Raw genomic sequence first — 18211 nt, forward strand, 5'->3', positions numbered from 1 at the left:
AGGTGGCATCAATAGAGATGGGCAGAGCACTGTTTGGTAAAGGAGCAGGAACTGTGGAGAGTTGGTGCAGGAAATGATTGGTGCCTTTTATGTAGGAGGGTAGCATGCATGTAGGTGAAGGTGTTGGTCTACGAGAGCAGAAGTTCTCTTAAAGGAGGCCCAGACATTGTGGCCCCATGGATAGAACCTCTGCTCTCATAGACCAACACCTTCACCTATCCTCAGTGGTTAGGTTTATGGACTGTGGGAAGCATGAAGAAGATAGTTCAGGGAGTGATAGGAATGAGGAGAGAGAGAGATTCCAGGGAGAGGTTCTGGGAGGGGCCTAAGGACTTGAGGAGAGAATGAAGATCCTGCTGGATATCTGAAATGGGGTCGCTATGGCAGAGTTGGTAGGTGGACGATTCTGATGGCTGGTGGAATCCTTCTGCCAGGTAATCCTTGCGTTTCAAAACCACTGTGGTGGAGCCATTTCAGCAGGTAGGATTATAAGATTGGGAACAATTTGTAAATGTTGGATTATGGTTCTTTCTGCAGACATAATGTTAGTTTCATGTTGAGGGATTGGGGGAATGATAGTGAGGCATGCTTTGGGGTTAAAAATTCTAGTAAGCTAACAGGGGGCAATTTGGGGGCAGTGGGGTTGGATCGTGGCTACCCCCAAATCAGTCCTTGTTAACTTTCCAGAATGTTTTAACCTCGAATTTTGCCTCATCATCATTCTGCAAATCCCTCAAATCAAGCTGCCCTTACATCCACAGAAAGAACGGCTATTCATTGCCTACAAACTACAACAACCTAGCCACCCATAGCTATCACATATGTAATGGCTAGCAGTCCCTCTCGAAATATACCAAGGATCTCACTGAGGCCTTCACAGACCATCATTACCCTCCCAGCATTGTACAGATCTCCCATGCCTTACCTCTCCATTCACCCACCATCTCCCAAGTCCCACCTACCAGTCACAGAGGATCATTTTCCTCATCAGTCAGTACCACCCAAGACCCAGGACTGGAGCAACTGAATCACATTATCAGCCAGGATTTTGACTACCTCTCATCATGAACTGAAATGAAGGATGCTCTAGCCACTACTCTTCCCACCCCTCCCACAGTGGTATTGGAAATTTATGCGTACTCTCAGGTTATCAGTCACCAGTGAATATCCAAAAACTGCATAACACCTTGAATTATACCAAGAATACTATATGTTGTAAAGACATTATGAATATGAGTGTTTGTGAACTCCAGGAAGAATGGAAGGAGGGTGGCGCCACTGAAGTAAGAACATTATGCAAATGGAAAAAGAGGAAACTTGAAACATCGGTGTCTTTATATTCTAACACTTGATTCTCTAGTATTACTTGGCTGCATTAAGGCAGGTTTTCTGTACCTAAAAGTATAGCCATACATCCCAAATCCAATGAGAAGTTTCAACTGCCTAAGTGTGTGCAGAAGGCATTACACGGTGTTTCATGAAACCAGTGCTCCATTTATGTCCACAGAAAAATGAGTTCACTGTCTAGATGACCATCTAGCTTGCAAGTTTACTGTTATCAGTCACTGTTTAATTTTTTTCCATGCAGTGTTTCAAATGTTTAAATCTCCATCATCAGGTGGGTTTATTTGTATTAGTACAATGCGTGTGTGTGTGTGTGTGTGTGTGTGTGTGTGTTATGTGGTGTAACCTGTGGCACTGTCTAGTAGAGAAACGATATAATATTTCAGAACATGGGTCTGTGGAGGTCTTTGACTAAAAACTGAATGTGAATGTTTTGTTTTTGTTTCATTTGCACACCTTCAGTGGTCATAGGTTCCTTTCTCTTTCATAAAACATCACATATAAACTGTCATACTTTGTAAAGAAAGATAATGCATAGGAACTGATAGGTGTAAAGAACATATAGCAAAAATAGAAACACTATTTCAAAGTACAAAGAACATATAGCAAAACAGAACCATTATTTTGTATTAAGTCTTAAAGCATTGTGGAGATTTTCAGTTGAGTAGATGAATGGATATGTTAGATTAAATACAGGCTGAGTTAGAAGGAAAGGAACACACTTTGAGGGGTGATAGTATAATTGCTTCTGTACAAAAAACTTAATATGGACATATGCACTTTTCAAAATGGTTCCCAAGATAGAATACATTTAATATCACTTTTGTACATTTTTCTTGAGTAACTCAAAATTGCAATCTCCAGAAAAAAGTTTCACAACACAAAATTAAACTACATTTATTACCAAAAAAGGTCATATTCATTTTTTTCTCTAGAACTAATAGTTTGCACAAAAAAAGTGGGAGAATATTGAAAATCACATTTGACGTGCGTTTGCTGTAGCTTAGATAGTTTTGGTAGACTGGTTTGAGGTATCCTGGTCCTTATGCAAAATGTATTTCGACGGCAGTAAAATTGTTCTGTAGTCAGCTTCAAATGCTGGTTCTCTAAATTTCTCAGTAGTATTCCTCAAAAAGAACCATCCCTTCAATAATTCCCATGTGAGTTCCTGAAGCATCTCAGTAACACTCGTGAGTTGTTTGAACCTACTGGTAACAAATCTAGCAACCCACCTTTGAATTGCCTCAGTGTCCCCCTTAATCAAACTTGACACAGATCTCAAATACCGAAGCAATACTCAAGAATAGGTGCACCAGTGTCCCATATGCAGTCCCCTTTACAGATGAACCACACTTTCCTAAAATTTTCCCGATTAACTGAAGTGAACTGTTTGCCTTCTCTGCCGCAGCTGCCAATGGGGTAAGTCGAAAATTTATGCCAGACCAGGTCTTGAAGCCAGATTTATTTATTTTTTCACGAATTGTCACCTTGGCTGCTTCAGCCGTAAGGACGTTTACCGTGACTGACTGCAATTTCCAACTTATCCACACACTACTGACATAGTGCCCCTGCTCGGACATACCTGAAATAACAGACATCTCATATGTATAGCTTAGGTGAGGCAGCCGAATGAGCCTTTCAGTGCAGATGCACAACACGCTCGATCTGTTATGGAAACCAGTGCTATGCTGCTAGTAATGAGAGTAATGGGTATACATCAGGAGTTTGTGAATAAGTGGGAAATTTGAGTCCACCAGGGGTCATGTCCAGATGACAGAGGCGATAAGGTGACCGTTTGCGAGAAACATAAAAATCCAGTTTTGAGTCTCTCAAATTTTCATATTTCCCTATTGACGTATTCAATGCCCAATGTCAGCTAATGTAAATGAGTAACATAAGGAGAGCAAAGTTTTGGTTATACTAAAGTTGAGGGTTTGTTACTCTTATATCTGTTAGATGTTATAACGAAGTAAATGTTGAAGTAATACACTGATAAGGAATTAAAGGTGTTCATAGATATACTCCTAATAATCTAATCAGATATATGTAATATCAGCCTGATGTGGCATATAGACTTGTGGTTTTTGGATGGATCTATCGGGTTTGTGAGTTAGGCAAGTCAGTTATTCATGGAAGGTTAGCAGGACTAAGTGGTACTTGGGCTGTTGATAAAATAGTGATATATTGATACTTTTTTTAAAAAAGATATTGATGTATATCAGCAATATCTTTTTCACCGATATGTCGATATTGAAATGGCAATATTTGATATTACAAAATTTTTTTCACAACTTTTGATAAATATGTGAAATTTTTCTTTTGAAATTGTAGTATAACATAATTTTACTTTCACTGTGTGAAGGAGTTTTACTACTTTTTTGAACTTTCATCAAATCCAGTCTTTCGTTTTGACTGTGTGAAGCAAGTATAAGTGGCACAAAATAAGTCTGATTGCACTGATTGGGTGGTGATACGAATAGGATAACAAGATTTCCAATGTGAAGAAATAACAACTAGTGTGCTATTTCTTCAGATCGGCATTCTTCAAAAACAATTGCTGAAAATGATGAACAAAAATCTAAATGACAAGATTGGTCTGTGTGGTGGGTGGAGATGTGTGAGGGCAAATGCTGACGTCATTGGCTCTCACCGTTGCCAACAGAAACTGCAGCGTTTAACTTCACCAAGCAATTTTGCTACAATTGCTGGGTCACTGGCATTTACAAGAATGAAGAAACGGGGAACTCGACATGAAATGTTCTGGGCAAATCTGATACCTGATGTAATTGAACTGCAGACACAGTGGACACCTCCGATTTGCCACTCACATGCAGTTAGTGTTGCTAACAAAGTGGTATGCAGTTAGTGTTGCTAACAAAGTGGTTATTGCCAAGTGTGGACGTACGTCATTTTCCTTTCAATTCTTGCTCTGAGGGGGATGAGCAGGCTGCTAGCTTGTTGATGTGCAGAATATCTAATAACAAAACTATACTTTGACCAGTGCTACATTTACAATGTGCAGCTGATATTTTTATAGGCCGGTACGTCAAAAGTTTTTGCATTAATGTGTTGTTGTGGTCTTCAGTCCAGAGACTGGTTTGATACAGCTCTCTGTGCTATTCTGTCCTGTGCAAGCTTCTTCATCTCCCAGTACCTACTGCAACCTACATCCTTCTGAATCTGTTTAGTGTATTCATCTCTTGGTCTCCCTCTACGATTTTTAACCCCCCACACTGCCCTCCAGTAATAAATTGGTGATCCCTTGATGTCTCAGAGTATGCCCTACCAACCGATCCTTTCTACTAGTCAAGTTGTGTCACAAATTTATCTTCTCTCTAATCTGTTCAATACCTCCTCATTAGTTATGTTATCTACCCATCTAATCTTCAGCAGTCTTCTGTAGCACCACATTTTGAAAGCTTCTATTTTCTTCTTGTCTAAACTGTTTATCGTCCACGTTTGACTTCCATACATGGCTACACTCCATACAAATACTTTCAGAAACAACTTCCTGACACTTAAATCTATACTCGATGTTAACAAATTTCTCTTCTTCAGAAACACTTTCCTTGCCATTGCCACTCTACATTTTATATCCTCTCTACTTCGACCACCATCAGTTATTTTGCTCCCCAAATAGCAAAACTCCTTTACCACTTTAAGCGTCTCATTTCCTAATCTAATTCCCGCAGCATCACCCAATTTAATTCGACTACATTCCATTATCCTCGGTTTGCTTTTGTTGATGTTCATCTTATGTCCTCCTTTCAAGACACTGTCCATTCCGTTCAGCTGCTCTTCCAGGTCCTTTGCTGTCTCTGACAGAGTTACAATGTCATTGGCAAACCTCAAAGTTTTTATTTCTTCTCCATGGATTTTAATTCCTACTCTGAATTTTTCTTTTGTTTCCTTGACTGCTTGCTCAATATACAGGTTGAATAACATCGGGGATAGGCTGCAGCCCTGTCTCACTATCTTCCCAACCAATGCTTACCTTTCACGCCCCTCGACTCTTGTAACTGTCGTCTGGTTTCTGTACAAATTGTAAATAGCCTTTCGCTCCCTGTATTTTATCCCTGCCTCCTTTAGAATTTGAAAGAGAGTATTCGAGTCAACATTGTCAAAAGCTTTCTCTCAGTCTACAAATGCTAGAAACATAGGTTTGCCTTTCCTTAATCTTTCTTCTAAGATAAGTCGTAAGGTCAGTATTGCTTCACGTGTTCCAATATTTTAAGGAATCCAAACTGATCTTCCCTGAGGTCGGCTTCTACCAGTTTTTCCATTCATCTGTAAAGAATTCATGTTAGTATTTTGCAGCTGTGACTTATTAAACTGATAGTTCGGTAATTTTCACATCTGTCAACACCTGCTTTCTTTGGGATTGGCATTATTATATTCTTCTTAAAGTCTGAGGGTATTTCGCCTGTCTCATACATCTTGCTCACCAGATGGTAGAGTTTTGTGAGGACTGGCTCTCCCAAGGCCGTCAGTAGTTCTAATGGAATGTTGTCTACTCCGGGGGCCTTGTTTCGACTCAGGTCTTTCAGTGCTCTGTCAAACTCTTCACGCAGTATCATATCTCCCATTTCATCTTCATCTACATCCTCTTCCGTTTCCGTAATATTGTCCTCAAGTACATCGCCCTTGTATAGACCCTCTATATACTCCCTTCCACCTTTCTGCTTTCCCTTCTTTGCTTAGAACTGGGTTTCGATCTGAGCTCTTGATATTCATACAAGTGGTTCTCTTCTCTCCAAAGGTCTCTTTAATTTTCCTGTAGGCAGTATCAATCGTACCTCCAGTGAGGTAAGCCTCTACATCCTTACATTTGTCCTCTAGCCATCCCTGCTTAGCCATTTTGCATTTCCTGTCAATTACATTTTTGAGACGTTTGTATTCCTTTTTACCTGCTTCATTTACTGCATTTTTATATTTTCTCCTTTCATCAACTAAATTCAATTTTTCTTCTGTTACCCAAGGATTTCTACTAGCCCTCGTCTTTTTACCTACTTCATCCTCTGCTGCCTTCACTACTTCATCTCTCAGAGCTACACATTCTTCTTCTACCGTACTTCTTTCCCCCATTTCTGTCAATTGTTCCCTTATGCTCTCCCTGAAACTGTGTATAACCTCTGGTTTAGTCAGTTTATCCAGGTCCCATCTCCTTAAATTCCCAACTTTTTGCAGTTTCTTCAGTTTTAATCTACAGTTCATAATCAATAGATTGTGGTCAGAGTCCACATCTGCCCCTGGAAATGTCTTACAATTTAAAACCTGGTTCCTAAATCTCTGTCTTACCATTATATAATCTATCTGATACCTTCTAGTATCTCCAGGATTCTTCCAGGTATACAACCTTCTGTTATGATTCTTGAACCAAGTGTTAGCTATGATTAAGTTGTGCTCTGTGCAAAATTGTACCAGACGGCTTCCTATTTCATTTCTTACCCCAATCGATATTCACCTACTATGTTTCCGTCTCTCCCTTTTCCTACTCTTGAATTCCAGTCACCCATGACTATTAAATTTTTGTCTCCCTTCACTATCTGAATAATCTCTTTTATATCATCGTACATTTCATCAATTTCTTCATCATCTGCGGAGCTAGTTGGCATATAAACTTGTACTACTCTAGTAGGTGTGGGCTTCGTGTCTATCTTGGCCACAATAATGCGTTCACTATGCTGTTTGTAGTAGCTTACCCGCTCTCCTATTTTTTTTATTCATTATTATACTTACTCCTGCATTACCCCTATTTGATTTTGTATTTATAACCCTGTATTCACCTGACCAAAAGTCTTGTTCCTCCTGCCACCGAACTTCACTGATTCCCACTATATCTAACTTAAACCTATCCATTTCCCTTTTTAAATTTTCTAACCTTCCTGCCCGATTAAGGGATCTGACATTCAATGCTCCGATCCGTAGAACGACAGTTTTCTTTCTCCTGATAACGACGTCCTCTTGAGTAGTCCCCGCTCGGAGATCCGAATGGGGTACTATTTTACCTCCAGAATATTTTACCCAAGAGGACGCCATCATCATTTAACCATACAGTAAAGCTGCATGCCCTCAGGAAAAATTATGGCTGTAGTTTCCCCTTGCTTTCAGCTGTTCACAGTACCAGCACAGCAAGGCCGTTTTGGTTAGTGTTACAAGGTCAGATCAGTCAATCATCCAGACTGTTGCCCCTGCAACTACTGAAAAGGCTGCTGTCCCTCTTCAGGAAGCACACGTTTGTCTGGCCTCTCAACAGATACCCCTCCGTTGTGGTTGCACCTACGGTACGGCCATCTGTATCGCTGAGGCACGCAAGCCTCCCCACCAATGGCAAGGTCCATGGTCCATGTATACAACCTTCTTTTATGATTCTTGAACCAAGTGTTAGCTGTGATTAAGTTAAGCTCTGTGCAAAATTCTACCAGGCGGCTTCCTCTTTCATTCCTTACTCCCATTCCATATTCACCTACTACGTTTCCTTCTCTTCCTTTTCCTACTATCAAGTTCCAGTCACCAATCGATATATTGATACTGTTTTTTCAGTGTATCAAAGGCTGATAATGATATTTTTTTTTTAAATATAGATATATCGAATTCCTGATATTTTTAAAAATATCAACAGTGCTAAATGGTACACTCAGTATTACTGCTATGTCAAGTGCTGAATCATCATCATTGGATGTCATGGGTGTCCTTAAAGGCAAAGTGTTTGATTTTCTCCTTGAAGTCTCTCTGTTGTTTTTTCCTACTGTTTCTTTTGGAGGAGATGACATATTGAGTGATACTGAGTATACAGATACTACTGATTTCTTGTTTTACGAGGTAGTTAGCTTTGTTGGGGTATCAGTTTTCACCTTGATCACGAGACTAGAGTAAATGGTTGAGCAATTTTACGTACATGGTTGCAAGTGTGAATGAGACCTACTACTAACAGTTAGGTTTTCTTGTAGGCAACCACCTTAATGCTGGAGTTTACAGTGGTCTCAGGGTGCCCCAAGTGAATTCAGTGTTTGATGCAGCACTTCACACAGTACTGAGGACACTTGAGTAGCTGGAATGGAATCAGATGCCAAAATTCATAATTTGCTAATGGCTGTGCAGGTTATTCAATAGCTGTACCCAGGTGACAAATCATGGAAAATGAATTGTTATACACAGCAGCCAAGTAGTGGCTGGGACACTGATTGACTGGCAACGACTCTTTAACACATTGCAGTCTATCAGATCAACAACCTGGCTATGGTGTATTTCTTTCCAAGAAAAGAGATGTAATGAAGTGACTCATAGCAAACCTAGAGCAGGGCACTTCCCATTGATGAATGGTTTCCTCCTTCAGTGAGAGGACCCTCCACATTAAACGCTTTGGAGACCCAAGTCTGAGCATAGCACAAGCCACCACTTTGTGTTAAGAAGACCATCCCAAGTATAGGTTTGGCTGCGATTTGCTCAGCGTGTGAGCCATCTATTGCTCAAAAACTGGACTCATTTTGTATGAGAACGATATTGCTTCCTGTCCCATGACTGGTGCTGCTTTTTGCTGTCAATTTCTAGAATTATTTGGAAAAGAAACATTGGCAAACATAACAGCTGCTGTCACAAATGGCAGAGCAGCCAATATGATCACATAGGTGTAATTTTGTGCATGTACTCATTAGGTTTCGCAGTTTGCTTAATTCTACTACCAATACATAACATTTGTTGAGCAAGCAAGAAATTTAGGAAACTCAAGAGCGAAGAACTAATGTAAATATGGAAAATAGATCTTGAAGTTTGGTCCTTTCTTAGTATGTATTAATCTTGAAAATACATCAATTGCATATGTGCCAGTAACGCTTTCAATAATAGCATAAATGACCATTTTTCGTCTTTCTCATTGTGTATCAATGCATGAGACATTGTATTCAGAATTTGGGATTTTTCTCCTGACTTTGATTTGATTCCGAAGATGAAGGAACCACTTCGGGGCATTCGCTTCAGAGCTGTTCCAGAGATTCGACAGGCAGTAGACCGCTACATTCGCACCCTCAACAGAACATGCTCTGCTAATGGTATACTATGCCTTCCACATCGCTGGCAATGGGCTCTACATAATGCTGGTGACTACTGTAAGGACAGTAATGGTTGCAAATGTGTATCTCTTTTGTATTGGTTGTGAATAAATAGTTGCCACTACTTAAATTCCAACTCTCATAGGTACTGTTTTCCCTCAAAGGCATAAGTTTTAGAAATGTTTTAGATATGTTGTTTTAGTTAATTTCTTTGGATCTATATTCACAAGATTGTAAATTTTGTAGACTCAACTTGGCAGGGCAAAGTTTACACTGGTTGATCCAATGACTGGTCCAGGGAAAGGAGTCCATTTCTCAGATGTAGCAGGTCTTCAAGAAGCAAAAATAGAAGTTATGGAGTTTGTTGACTATCTAAAGAGACCTGAACATTACAGGCGACTTGGTGCAAAGGTTGGTATATATTATATTATTCAAGTACGTATTATGACTTTGTTACCTGTGCTTTGATTAATATATGATGTGATGTCTTATGACCATCACTGAATAATTAGCACTGCTGTGCAGAACACTGTATAGCTAATACATGAGAAGCCATTCGATAGACAAACTGCAAGTGAACATGCGAAGAAAAGACCAACCCTGCATCATACCTCCCTGTGTAAAGTGTTTGAATGAAAGGCATGCTTCCAGCTTTCTTATGTACAGTAGCTTTTAAGATAGTCAGTCTGAAGTTATCTATTATTCCAGTATATTTCATTGTTTGAGGCAGAAATTTCGTAGTAGTTGTGTCAAAGCAGTGTCTGTACTATTAAAATTCATATGAAATAAGCATCTCGGCTTCCTACTTAGACAGCGACAGGTGAATAATAATGTATTTCTACCTAATTAAAGTGTAACAAAAACAAGAAGGCCTTGATATGCATGCATGTATTTCAGCAGCACTGCTGCCTGTACATAGTTACGTAATCTCTTGGCTTTAATAATGAGATAGCGTGTGTCTTGTCCCATTATGCAGTTAGAAAAAGTTTAACAAATAACTAATTCTGCATTCATTTGTTCTCTCAATGTCAAATGTATTATCTCAATATTTATCAAATAATAGTTTTATTGGTGCTTATTAACCTTTGACTATTATGATTAGTGCACATCTTTCTCATCCAAATTACACATTTTGGGAAAACATCAAATTTTGTCCATCTCTCAGTGACTTCACTTATTGACAAAGACAGTTGACTGTAAAAAATATGCTTTGGTCAGAAAGCTGACTGTAAAAAAACTTACTTTGGATGGAAGTTCAATGCCTAATTAAAAAACCAAGATAATGCAGCATACCATACGCTCTGTTAAGTGCTAAAAATGTGTGGCATGGGGTGCTAGATGTTCTCTTAGATTAATTAGCCTCATAGTGCAGTAAGAACTCTTGATGACAAAATGTGCCATATTTAACATTTGTAGAGTTCTGATTGAGGAGAGGAGACTTTTAAAGGCAGTTATTTATCTTGCACAGAAAAAGGCTTTAAGTGGTCTCGGGAACATTGAAACTGCGAAATACTGTGAGGGCACACTTGTTTCTTCAGCCATAATCCATTAAGTGATACAGCTCCTCTGACCATGAAGGCTTGCAGCTCAACTGTATTTCAGCATTCAGTGTCGCCAGTGTAATAAAGTCCCTTAATGCACAATGTAATTTTTGTATCTCTATTGATTTTGACCTGCTTTGTGCTTGGCTTTATGAGCATAAGACGAGCTGTGTTGTACCTGATAGGCCATATCATTCTGTCATGTCTTTCCTTTCTTCAAGTAGTCTTTTTTCCAATGTGTATTCTGGTGGTAGTTCACATTCTCCTCCCAATTTCTATCCTTTCTCTGGTAGTCTGCCACCAGTTTGTCAGATACACATTCTCTGGTTATTGATTGGAAAGGATTTTTCACAAAGAGAATTCTGTGTAAGTTTGCGACAAACTTTGTGCAATATTTTTGAAGTGCACATGGTCTTTGAGTACTGTGTTTGTGACTACTGTAAATCCTACGCAGTCATTTTATTTCTGTATTAACATGATTCACGTTGTCTGTTGCACTTCACATAGTGTAGACTGGGAACTGTCTGCTAGGCAAGCCCGATGTAAAACTGACTGGGCACGGCCCATGCTGCCTGAGTTGTTGTTGTTGTTCCGCCGGCAGAAGGCGCGGCCGAATTCTTGCGTGCCCTCTGGTGGATGGGATTTTACTTGCGGCAACTACTGTCCGTGACACCTGTGCCAATGTGCGCTTCCCGTGATCTTTCTGGTGGCTACTGCACTCCTCCTCCTTCGGGGGTGGGGGGTGAAGCCACTGTGATCGACTGCGTCGGAAGGTGGAGCGTCGTGCAGTAGCGATGACCTCCACGTCCATTGGAATGCTGGAGTCGGGGGCATCTGCCAACCCTCGAGCCGGCACCTTCGAATACTGTGGAGGCCCCCGTCGTCCCACCACCAGAGCCCGGGACAGAACGGGTGACAAGCTGTCGAACTCCGGATCCCTCAGGAGGGGCGTGACCCAGTGACGGGGACGAAGGGGAAGGCACGACCACAGGTGAACTAGCTTCCTGAGAAACCGGACCGGCAAGGGAGGCCAGCTCTCGCCGGGGCATCTCTAATGATGGCGATGTCAGTGCTGGAGCTACTGGAGGTCGCCAAGGCTGAGAATCATCACAGTGTGGTGGAGTCACAGGTGGGAGGGGCAGTAGCATCCCCTGAGAAAACACAGGTGCTGGCAATGGGGAAGCTGGCCCCTGAGGGTTCGGAGGGTGGGTGCCCAAACGTGGACGTAGCTGATTTTGGTGATGACGTACCTCCCGATCCCCCGCCTGCAAGGTATAGAACCGGTGGCCATTGCGGTGCAGGACCACCGCCGGTATACAACATGGATTGCAACCAAACCCATGTGCCCAGACCAATACAACCGGTGGAAAGCCGGGTACCCCGTTTTGCAAAGACTGGAAATCGGTGTGGTCCGTTATGCCGTCAGGAAAAACGTCAATGCCTCCTTCGCAGGAAATTCATGCACATACTTTTTCATCTGCGTCCTAAATGTGCACACCATGCTATCAGCTTCCCCATTCAATTGTGGATGAAAGGGGGGAGAGCAAACGTGCTGAATACCGAAGGGCCTACAAAAATCCTGGAAGGTCTGCGAAATAAACTGAGGTCCATTGTCCGATACCAGGGTGACTGGCAGACCTTCCACAGAAAAGATTTTTACGAGTGCCTGGATTGCAACTTCTGAAGTGGTTGAGGAGCAGCAATCCACATATGGGAATCGGGAATAAGCATCAATGACAATGAGCCAAAAGCCATTGAGAAACGGGCCCGCAAAATCTATGTGAACACGTTCCCATGCCTGGGTTGCAGGCGGCCATGAAGAGAACGCTGCCCTGAGAAACGCCTGTTGGCTCGCGCACTGGGAACAGGTGGCCACCAAGTGCTCAATTTCTCTGTCAATACTTGGCCAGTACACATGTCTGCGAGCCAAGGTGTTAGTACGGGAAACACCCCAGTGCACCTCATGTAATAACGTGAGGACCTCCCTTTGCAAATTTGCAGGAACAACCATGCGAGGAGCTGTATCATCGGTAACCAGAAGGAGAACTCCTTCCAAGACTGAGAGGCGGTCTCGTAGAACAAAATAATGACAAAGAGGGTCCGAGGCCCGGCCCGCAGGTCGGGACGACCACACCTGCTGAACGAGGTGAACTACTTGCCGGAGAACCGGGTCAGCTGCCATTTCCCTGGCGACTCTAGAACTAGTGATCGGGAAGCCATCAACCGCTTGGCAGGGTGCCACATCCAAATGAAAACACATAATCTCCTCCCGATCAAACTTAGGATCCGGGCCCACCGGAAGACAGGAAAGAGCGTCGGCCTTGGCGTGCTGTCCGGTAGGGTGAAAATGAATGTCATAATGGTACTTAGAGAGGAACAAGGCCCAGCACTGCAGTCTGTGGGCCACCCTATCCGGGGCCAGATAACGATATTAATGGCTTGTGGTCAGTGATTAACTGAAACTTCAAGCCATACAAGAAAAGGTGAAACTTGGTAACAGCATAGACAATGGCCAAAGCCTCTTTTGGGAGTAATGGGCCTGCGCGGGACTAAGAGCTTTAGACGCAAACGCCAATGGCTTTTCGGAGCCATCCGCATTGCGATGGGCCAGGACTGCCCCCACCCCATACTGCGAAGCACCTGTAGCCAGGACCAATGGCTTATTGGGGTCAAAAGTAGCCAAACAAGGCGCTGATGTGAGTAGGCCCTTCAACGAGGTGAACGCGCGCTCGCATGCAGGCGACCAATCAAAAGGAACACCCTTGCGCAGAAGGCAGTACAGGGGGCAGGCTATGGTGGAAGCCCTGGGAATGAACCGATGGTAATAGGCAATCTTGCCTAAAAAAGCTTGCAACTCCTTCAGCGAAGCTGGCCGCGGAAGGTCGACGATACCTTGGACCAAGCTTCTTAGCGGCTTGACACCGTGCCGAGAGAAGGTGTAGCCCACATACTCAATGGATGGTTGGAAGAAGTTCGACTTACGCAGGGTGCAACGCAGGCCCACGGACCTGAATTTGAGAAAGAGGGTTTGAAGGTTGTGAAAATGTTCCTTCGTGCTGCAGCCTGTGACATTTATGTTGTCCAGGTAATTAATACAATGAGGGATTGTCGATGTGACGTGCTCAAGATATCGCCGAAATATTGTCGGGGCACTGGATATTCCAAAGGCCAACCGCTGGTATTGGTAAAGGCCAAACAGGGTGTTGACGACCGCCAGCCGTTTGGAGTCCTCATCAAGCAGTTTGTGATGATAAGCCTCCGAAAAATCGTTTTTCGAAAAATATTGGCCTCCCGCCACGTCGGAGACCAATTCACCAGAACGAGGCAAGGGATAGGTGTCCACCACCAATTGGGAATTAATGGTGGCCTTGAAATCGCCACAAAGACGTAATTTTCCTGAGGGTTTCCTGATAATAACGAGGGGCGAAGCCCACTCACTAGAAGAAATGGGACGAACGACCCCGAGGGCTGTCAGCCGGTCTAGTTCTGCTTTTACCTGAGGGCAGAGAGCCAATGGGATCTGCCTCGCGCGTAGAAAACGCTTGTGAGCCGACGCCTTCAACATTAAGTGAGCTTCAAAGTCTGCAACATGCCCCAGGCCCTCCTCAAAGATATCCTTAAAGTCAGAGGTCAAAGATCCCAGTGATTGATGGGGAACGTCTTCAGAGATCAATTGTATGGTGTCTGTGATAGAAAAACTGAAAGCTTGAAAGGCATCCAATCCAAAAAGGTTAGCGGAGCATGCAACACTGACAACAATAAAAGTAAGAGGCCGAGTCACTGATTTGTAAGTAATGTCGGTAGTGAATTGACCCAGTAGGGGAATGAACTGTTTACCATAACCGCGTAGACGCCGGTAAACTGGCACCAACGGGGGCGACCCAAGGTCGGAGTAAGTTTGTGCATTCATCAAAGAAATTACCACTTGCAGTTGTAATCGGCGCGACCGAACCGACACCTCGATAAAGAGTTTGTGTGCCGATGCGTCGGGAGTCGGGCCCGATGAAACTTCCCGAATGTCAACGTCCTTGTCCTCCATACCTGCTTCCTTCAATTCTTTTGAGGCTGAGCAGCAAACTTTAGCAATGTGTCCTTTTTTATTACATTTGCGACAAACGGCCCAACACTGGGGGCACTCTGACCGATCATGATGTATATAGCACAATGCACAGGACTGTAACAGGGGCCAGCTGCCGGAACTCTGTTTATGCGCCGTGCGGGAGCGGCTGTAACGGCTGTATTGTACCGCTCGCAAGTTGTCCACCCCAGACGTAGTGGCCATGCTGCCCTGAACTGCCGCGACGTCGCACTACGCTTCCAACTGTTGACCTGTGGTGTGAGAGACTTCATATGATTGAGCAACGGACAGGACTTCATCAAGGGAAGGGTCTTCCAACTGCAGGGCCCGTTGCCGGACCTCCCTATCAGGGGCCGAACGAACAATGACGTCACGCACCATAACGTGGGCATATGACTCTCGCGACTGCTCCATGACAAAATGACACATGCGACTAAGACCGTGCAGGGTAGCGGCCCACACCCAGTTAGACTGATGGCGCTGTTTCTTGCATTGATAGAACTTGACCCTAGCTGCCACAACATGCATGCGGCAGCAATGAACACAATGCGTCAAAAGACAAGGACATGGGTTCCTGCAACGGCGTGAACTGCCGCAAAACTTGATACAGCGAGGGAGATATACAAGACAAGAAAAGAGCACGACATACCTCCGCATCGTCAACATGAAATACCTCGAAATGCTGCCGAAGGCGATGTTCATATGCGTCCCAATCCTCCGCCGTCTCGTCATATGGGGGAAAGGGAGGAGGATATGGCGCTGGAGCAGACTGCGTGGAGAGAAACGCCGGAAGCGCTTGTTTCTTGGTTGCCATGAGTTCCGTCTGCTGCTCAACCAAAACCCGCACTAAATCCCCCATGCCGCGGATAAGCTGCGAAACCAGAACGACGACGCAACACGCGAAAGAACGACCCTACTTGTTGCCAATTGTGTATTAATATGATTCACATTGTCCGTCGCACTTCACATAGTGCAGACTGGGAACTGTCTGCTAGGCATGCCCAATCTAAAACTGTCTGGGCACAGCCTGTGCTGCCTGAGTTGTTGTTGTTCTGCCGGCAGAGGGCGTGGCCGAATTCTTGCGTGCCCTCTGGTGGACGGGACTTTACTTGCGGCAACTACTGTCCGTGATGCCCGTGTCGATGTGCGCCTCCTGCGATCTTTCTGGTGGATACTGCAATTTCTTCAGCAGAGCAAGATGCCAGCTATTCTGATTTTCATTTTTACAACATGTAATATTTTGTTTGTGTGTAATGTTTCCTTCCATTCCTTGACACAAATAGTGCTACTGATGCCAAGCATTTGCTTTGCTTTGTATTTGTTTACAAAGTAGTAGTTCACTGTCTCACCAGTAAAATTTTTACAGTTTGCTTTCTGCAAAAACAGTGTTTTGCATACAACAGAAGCTCCCCCAAGTTCGTCATGACCTGTGTGAAATCACCTTATGACATCAGGAAGGGTCCTAGCACATGAGCAGCAATGATGTCTTTGGTGCCCTAGATAATGTGATGCATTAGTCCTTGATGCCTTTGGTAGCTGTTATTGCCCTTAGCAATTGTGATATGTACACAGAAGTTTTATCACTGTTCTACTTATACCAAAGACGTGCTGTTAATTTTTCTAAACACTTATTGGCACTCAAGTCTTTGTTACTGAAATTGTGACCACACTATACTTTTATGACATTCTTACATACTTTTCAGTCTTAAACATTTGAGCCGTTCACTCATTTTGAAACTGGGTAAGGCCTCACAAAATTTTGAGTACTACCTGCTCTGTATCTGAATACTGCTGCCAACCTGTTCCTCTTTCTTCCACTGTTCATTAGTTGGTTGTGAAATTGGGTATGGCCTTAAAAAATAACAGTACGATTTCCTTAACTTATAGGTTGCCCACAGCTCCCTTGCTTCACGTCGGTATTTCCACTACTCTGTTCCTGTTATTTTTTTTGTGACAATGAATTTCAGGTCATTTGTCTTGCCTTTTCTTCCGTTCTCCACTGTTTCTTACTCAGCCCTACTCTATCTGCTTCTGTTGTGCTCTACAGTATAACTTGTTACTCTAGTATGCACCTCCATTTTTAATGACCTCATCAGTGAGATATTATTTCATCCCGGCCCATTGACCACTGGTGGAACCCACACTGCTGTTGGGCATGCAGGCAGAATCTACAGGCTTTTATCTGCTGGAGTGGCCCCTGTGGGACTTCTGTTGGTCACCTGCTTAATGCAGGAATATGATTGGCGCTATGTGATAGGCTTTGGGCTTTGTGGCCACAACATAGCAGCACCCCCCAGCACTACACCTCCTCCCAATGAAAACAAAGATGTTGCACATCTCTTGAGTTCCCGAAAGTGGTGATGGCCCTGCCAGCGGCCATGGAACCAGGAGGGCTGCTGTCAACTTCCATGGGTGTGAGCGCCTATGTCAGAGTAGGGCTCCCTCATCAGTGTTTCAGAGATCGTGAAGCCTGTAGTGGAGATGGCTGCAGGTTATTGTCGATACTCTTGGCTGTTAAGTGCCTGACACTGGAATAAAAAACTATGGAAAATCTTCAGTAAGAGGGTGTGGCGCACTACGTGGGTGCACTTGGTTGACGTGCTTATGGCACTTGGAGACCTCATTGAGTTGCACTTCGAACATTGCCTGACCTAAGAGATGCATCACAGTCACCAGCACCTTGTGTTGTCAACCCTTGAAAAAAATTAGCACCTAGACGTTATCGTGGAGGAAGTATCGGAGGTGGCTCAATCAGCAGGAAGAGGAGCTAAGGACCATCATCTGGGTATCCTAGAGTTGTAATGGATGGAGCCAGCCATGCAAATTTTTGGCCATACTGGACTACTGTTGAATCCAAAGCAAATTTGATCACAACTTCTTTGGCTTTAGTATCTGTGTGTAAATAGCCATTGGCACTGACTCGAACTCTGGGTCTTGCTCCATGGGTAGGCACGAGAGGATGTCAGTATTGGCGTGTTGTGCCATTGACCTGTATTGTATATTGTATGTGTGTATTTGGCTGTAATTACATTGCAGTTGTTAGCATCTTGGAGACAAGTGTAGAGGGGTGTTCTACCCCATTGACTTGGGGGAAACGACTGCTCCCAAGCCATAGTCCGATCCATCTGCTGCCACAGTTAAAGGTTCGGACAACTCGTATGGCTTGAGACAGGTTGGACAAAGAAGAGCTCATTCGAGAA

The 18211-nt window shown here is 43.5% G+C and overlaps 1 protein-coding gene across 1 annotated transcript in view; it reads left to right on the forward strand.

Moving 5' to 3' along the window:
• LOC124794830 (paraplegin) overlaps positions 1 to 18211 on the forward strand; it is an 87054-nt gene that overhangs the window by 13322 nt on the left and 55521 nt on the right. The window contains exon 5 of the mRNA XM_047258495.1: positions 9639 to 9803. Within this exon, the coding sequence (XP_047114451.1) occupies positions 9639 to 9803 (165 nt within the window). The remainder of the gene's footprint in view (positions 1 to 9638; positions 9804 to 18211) is intronic.

Source organism: Schistocerca piceifrons, chromosome 4 (genome assembly GCF_021461385.2).
Source record: "Schistocerca piceifrons isolate TAMUIC-IGC-003096 chromosome 4, iqSchPice1.1, whole genome shotgun sequence".
In the NCBI taxonomy this organism is placed as follows: domain Eukaryota; kingdom Metazoa; phylum Arthropoda; class Insecta; order Orthoptera; family Acrididae; genus Schistocerca; species Schistocerca piceifrons.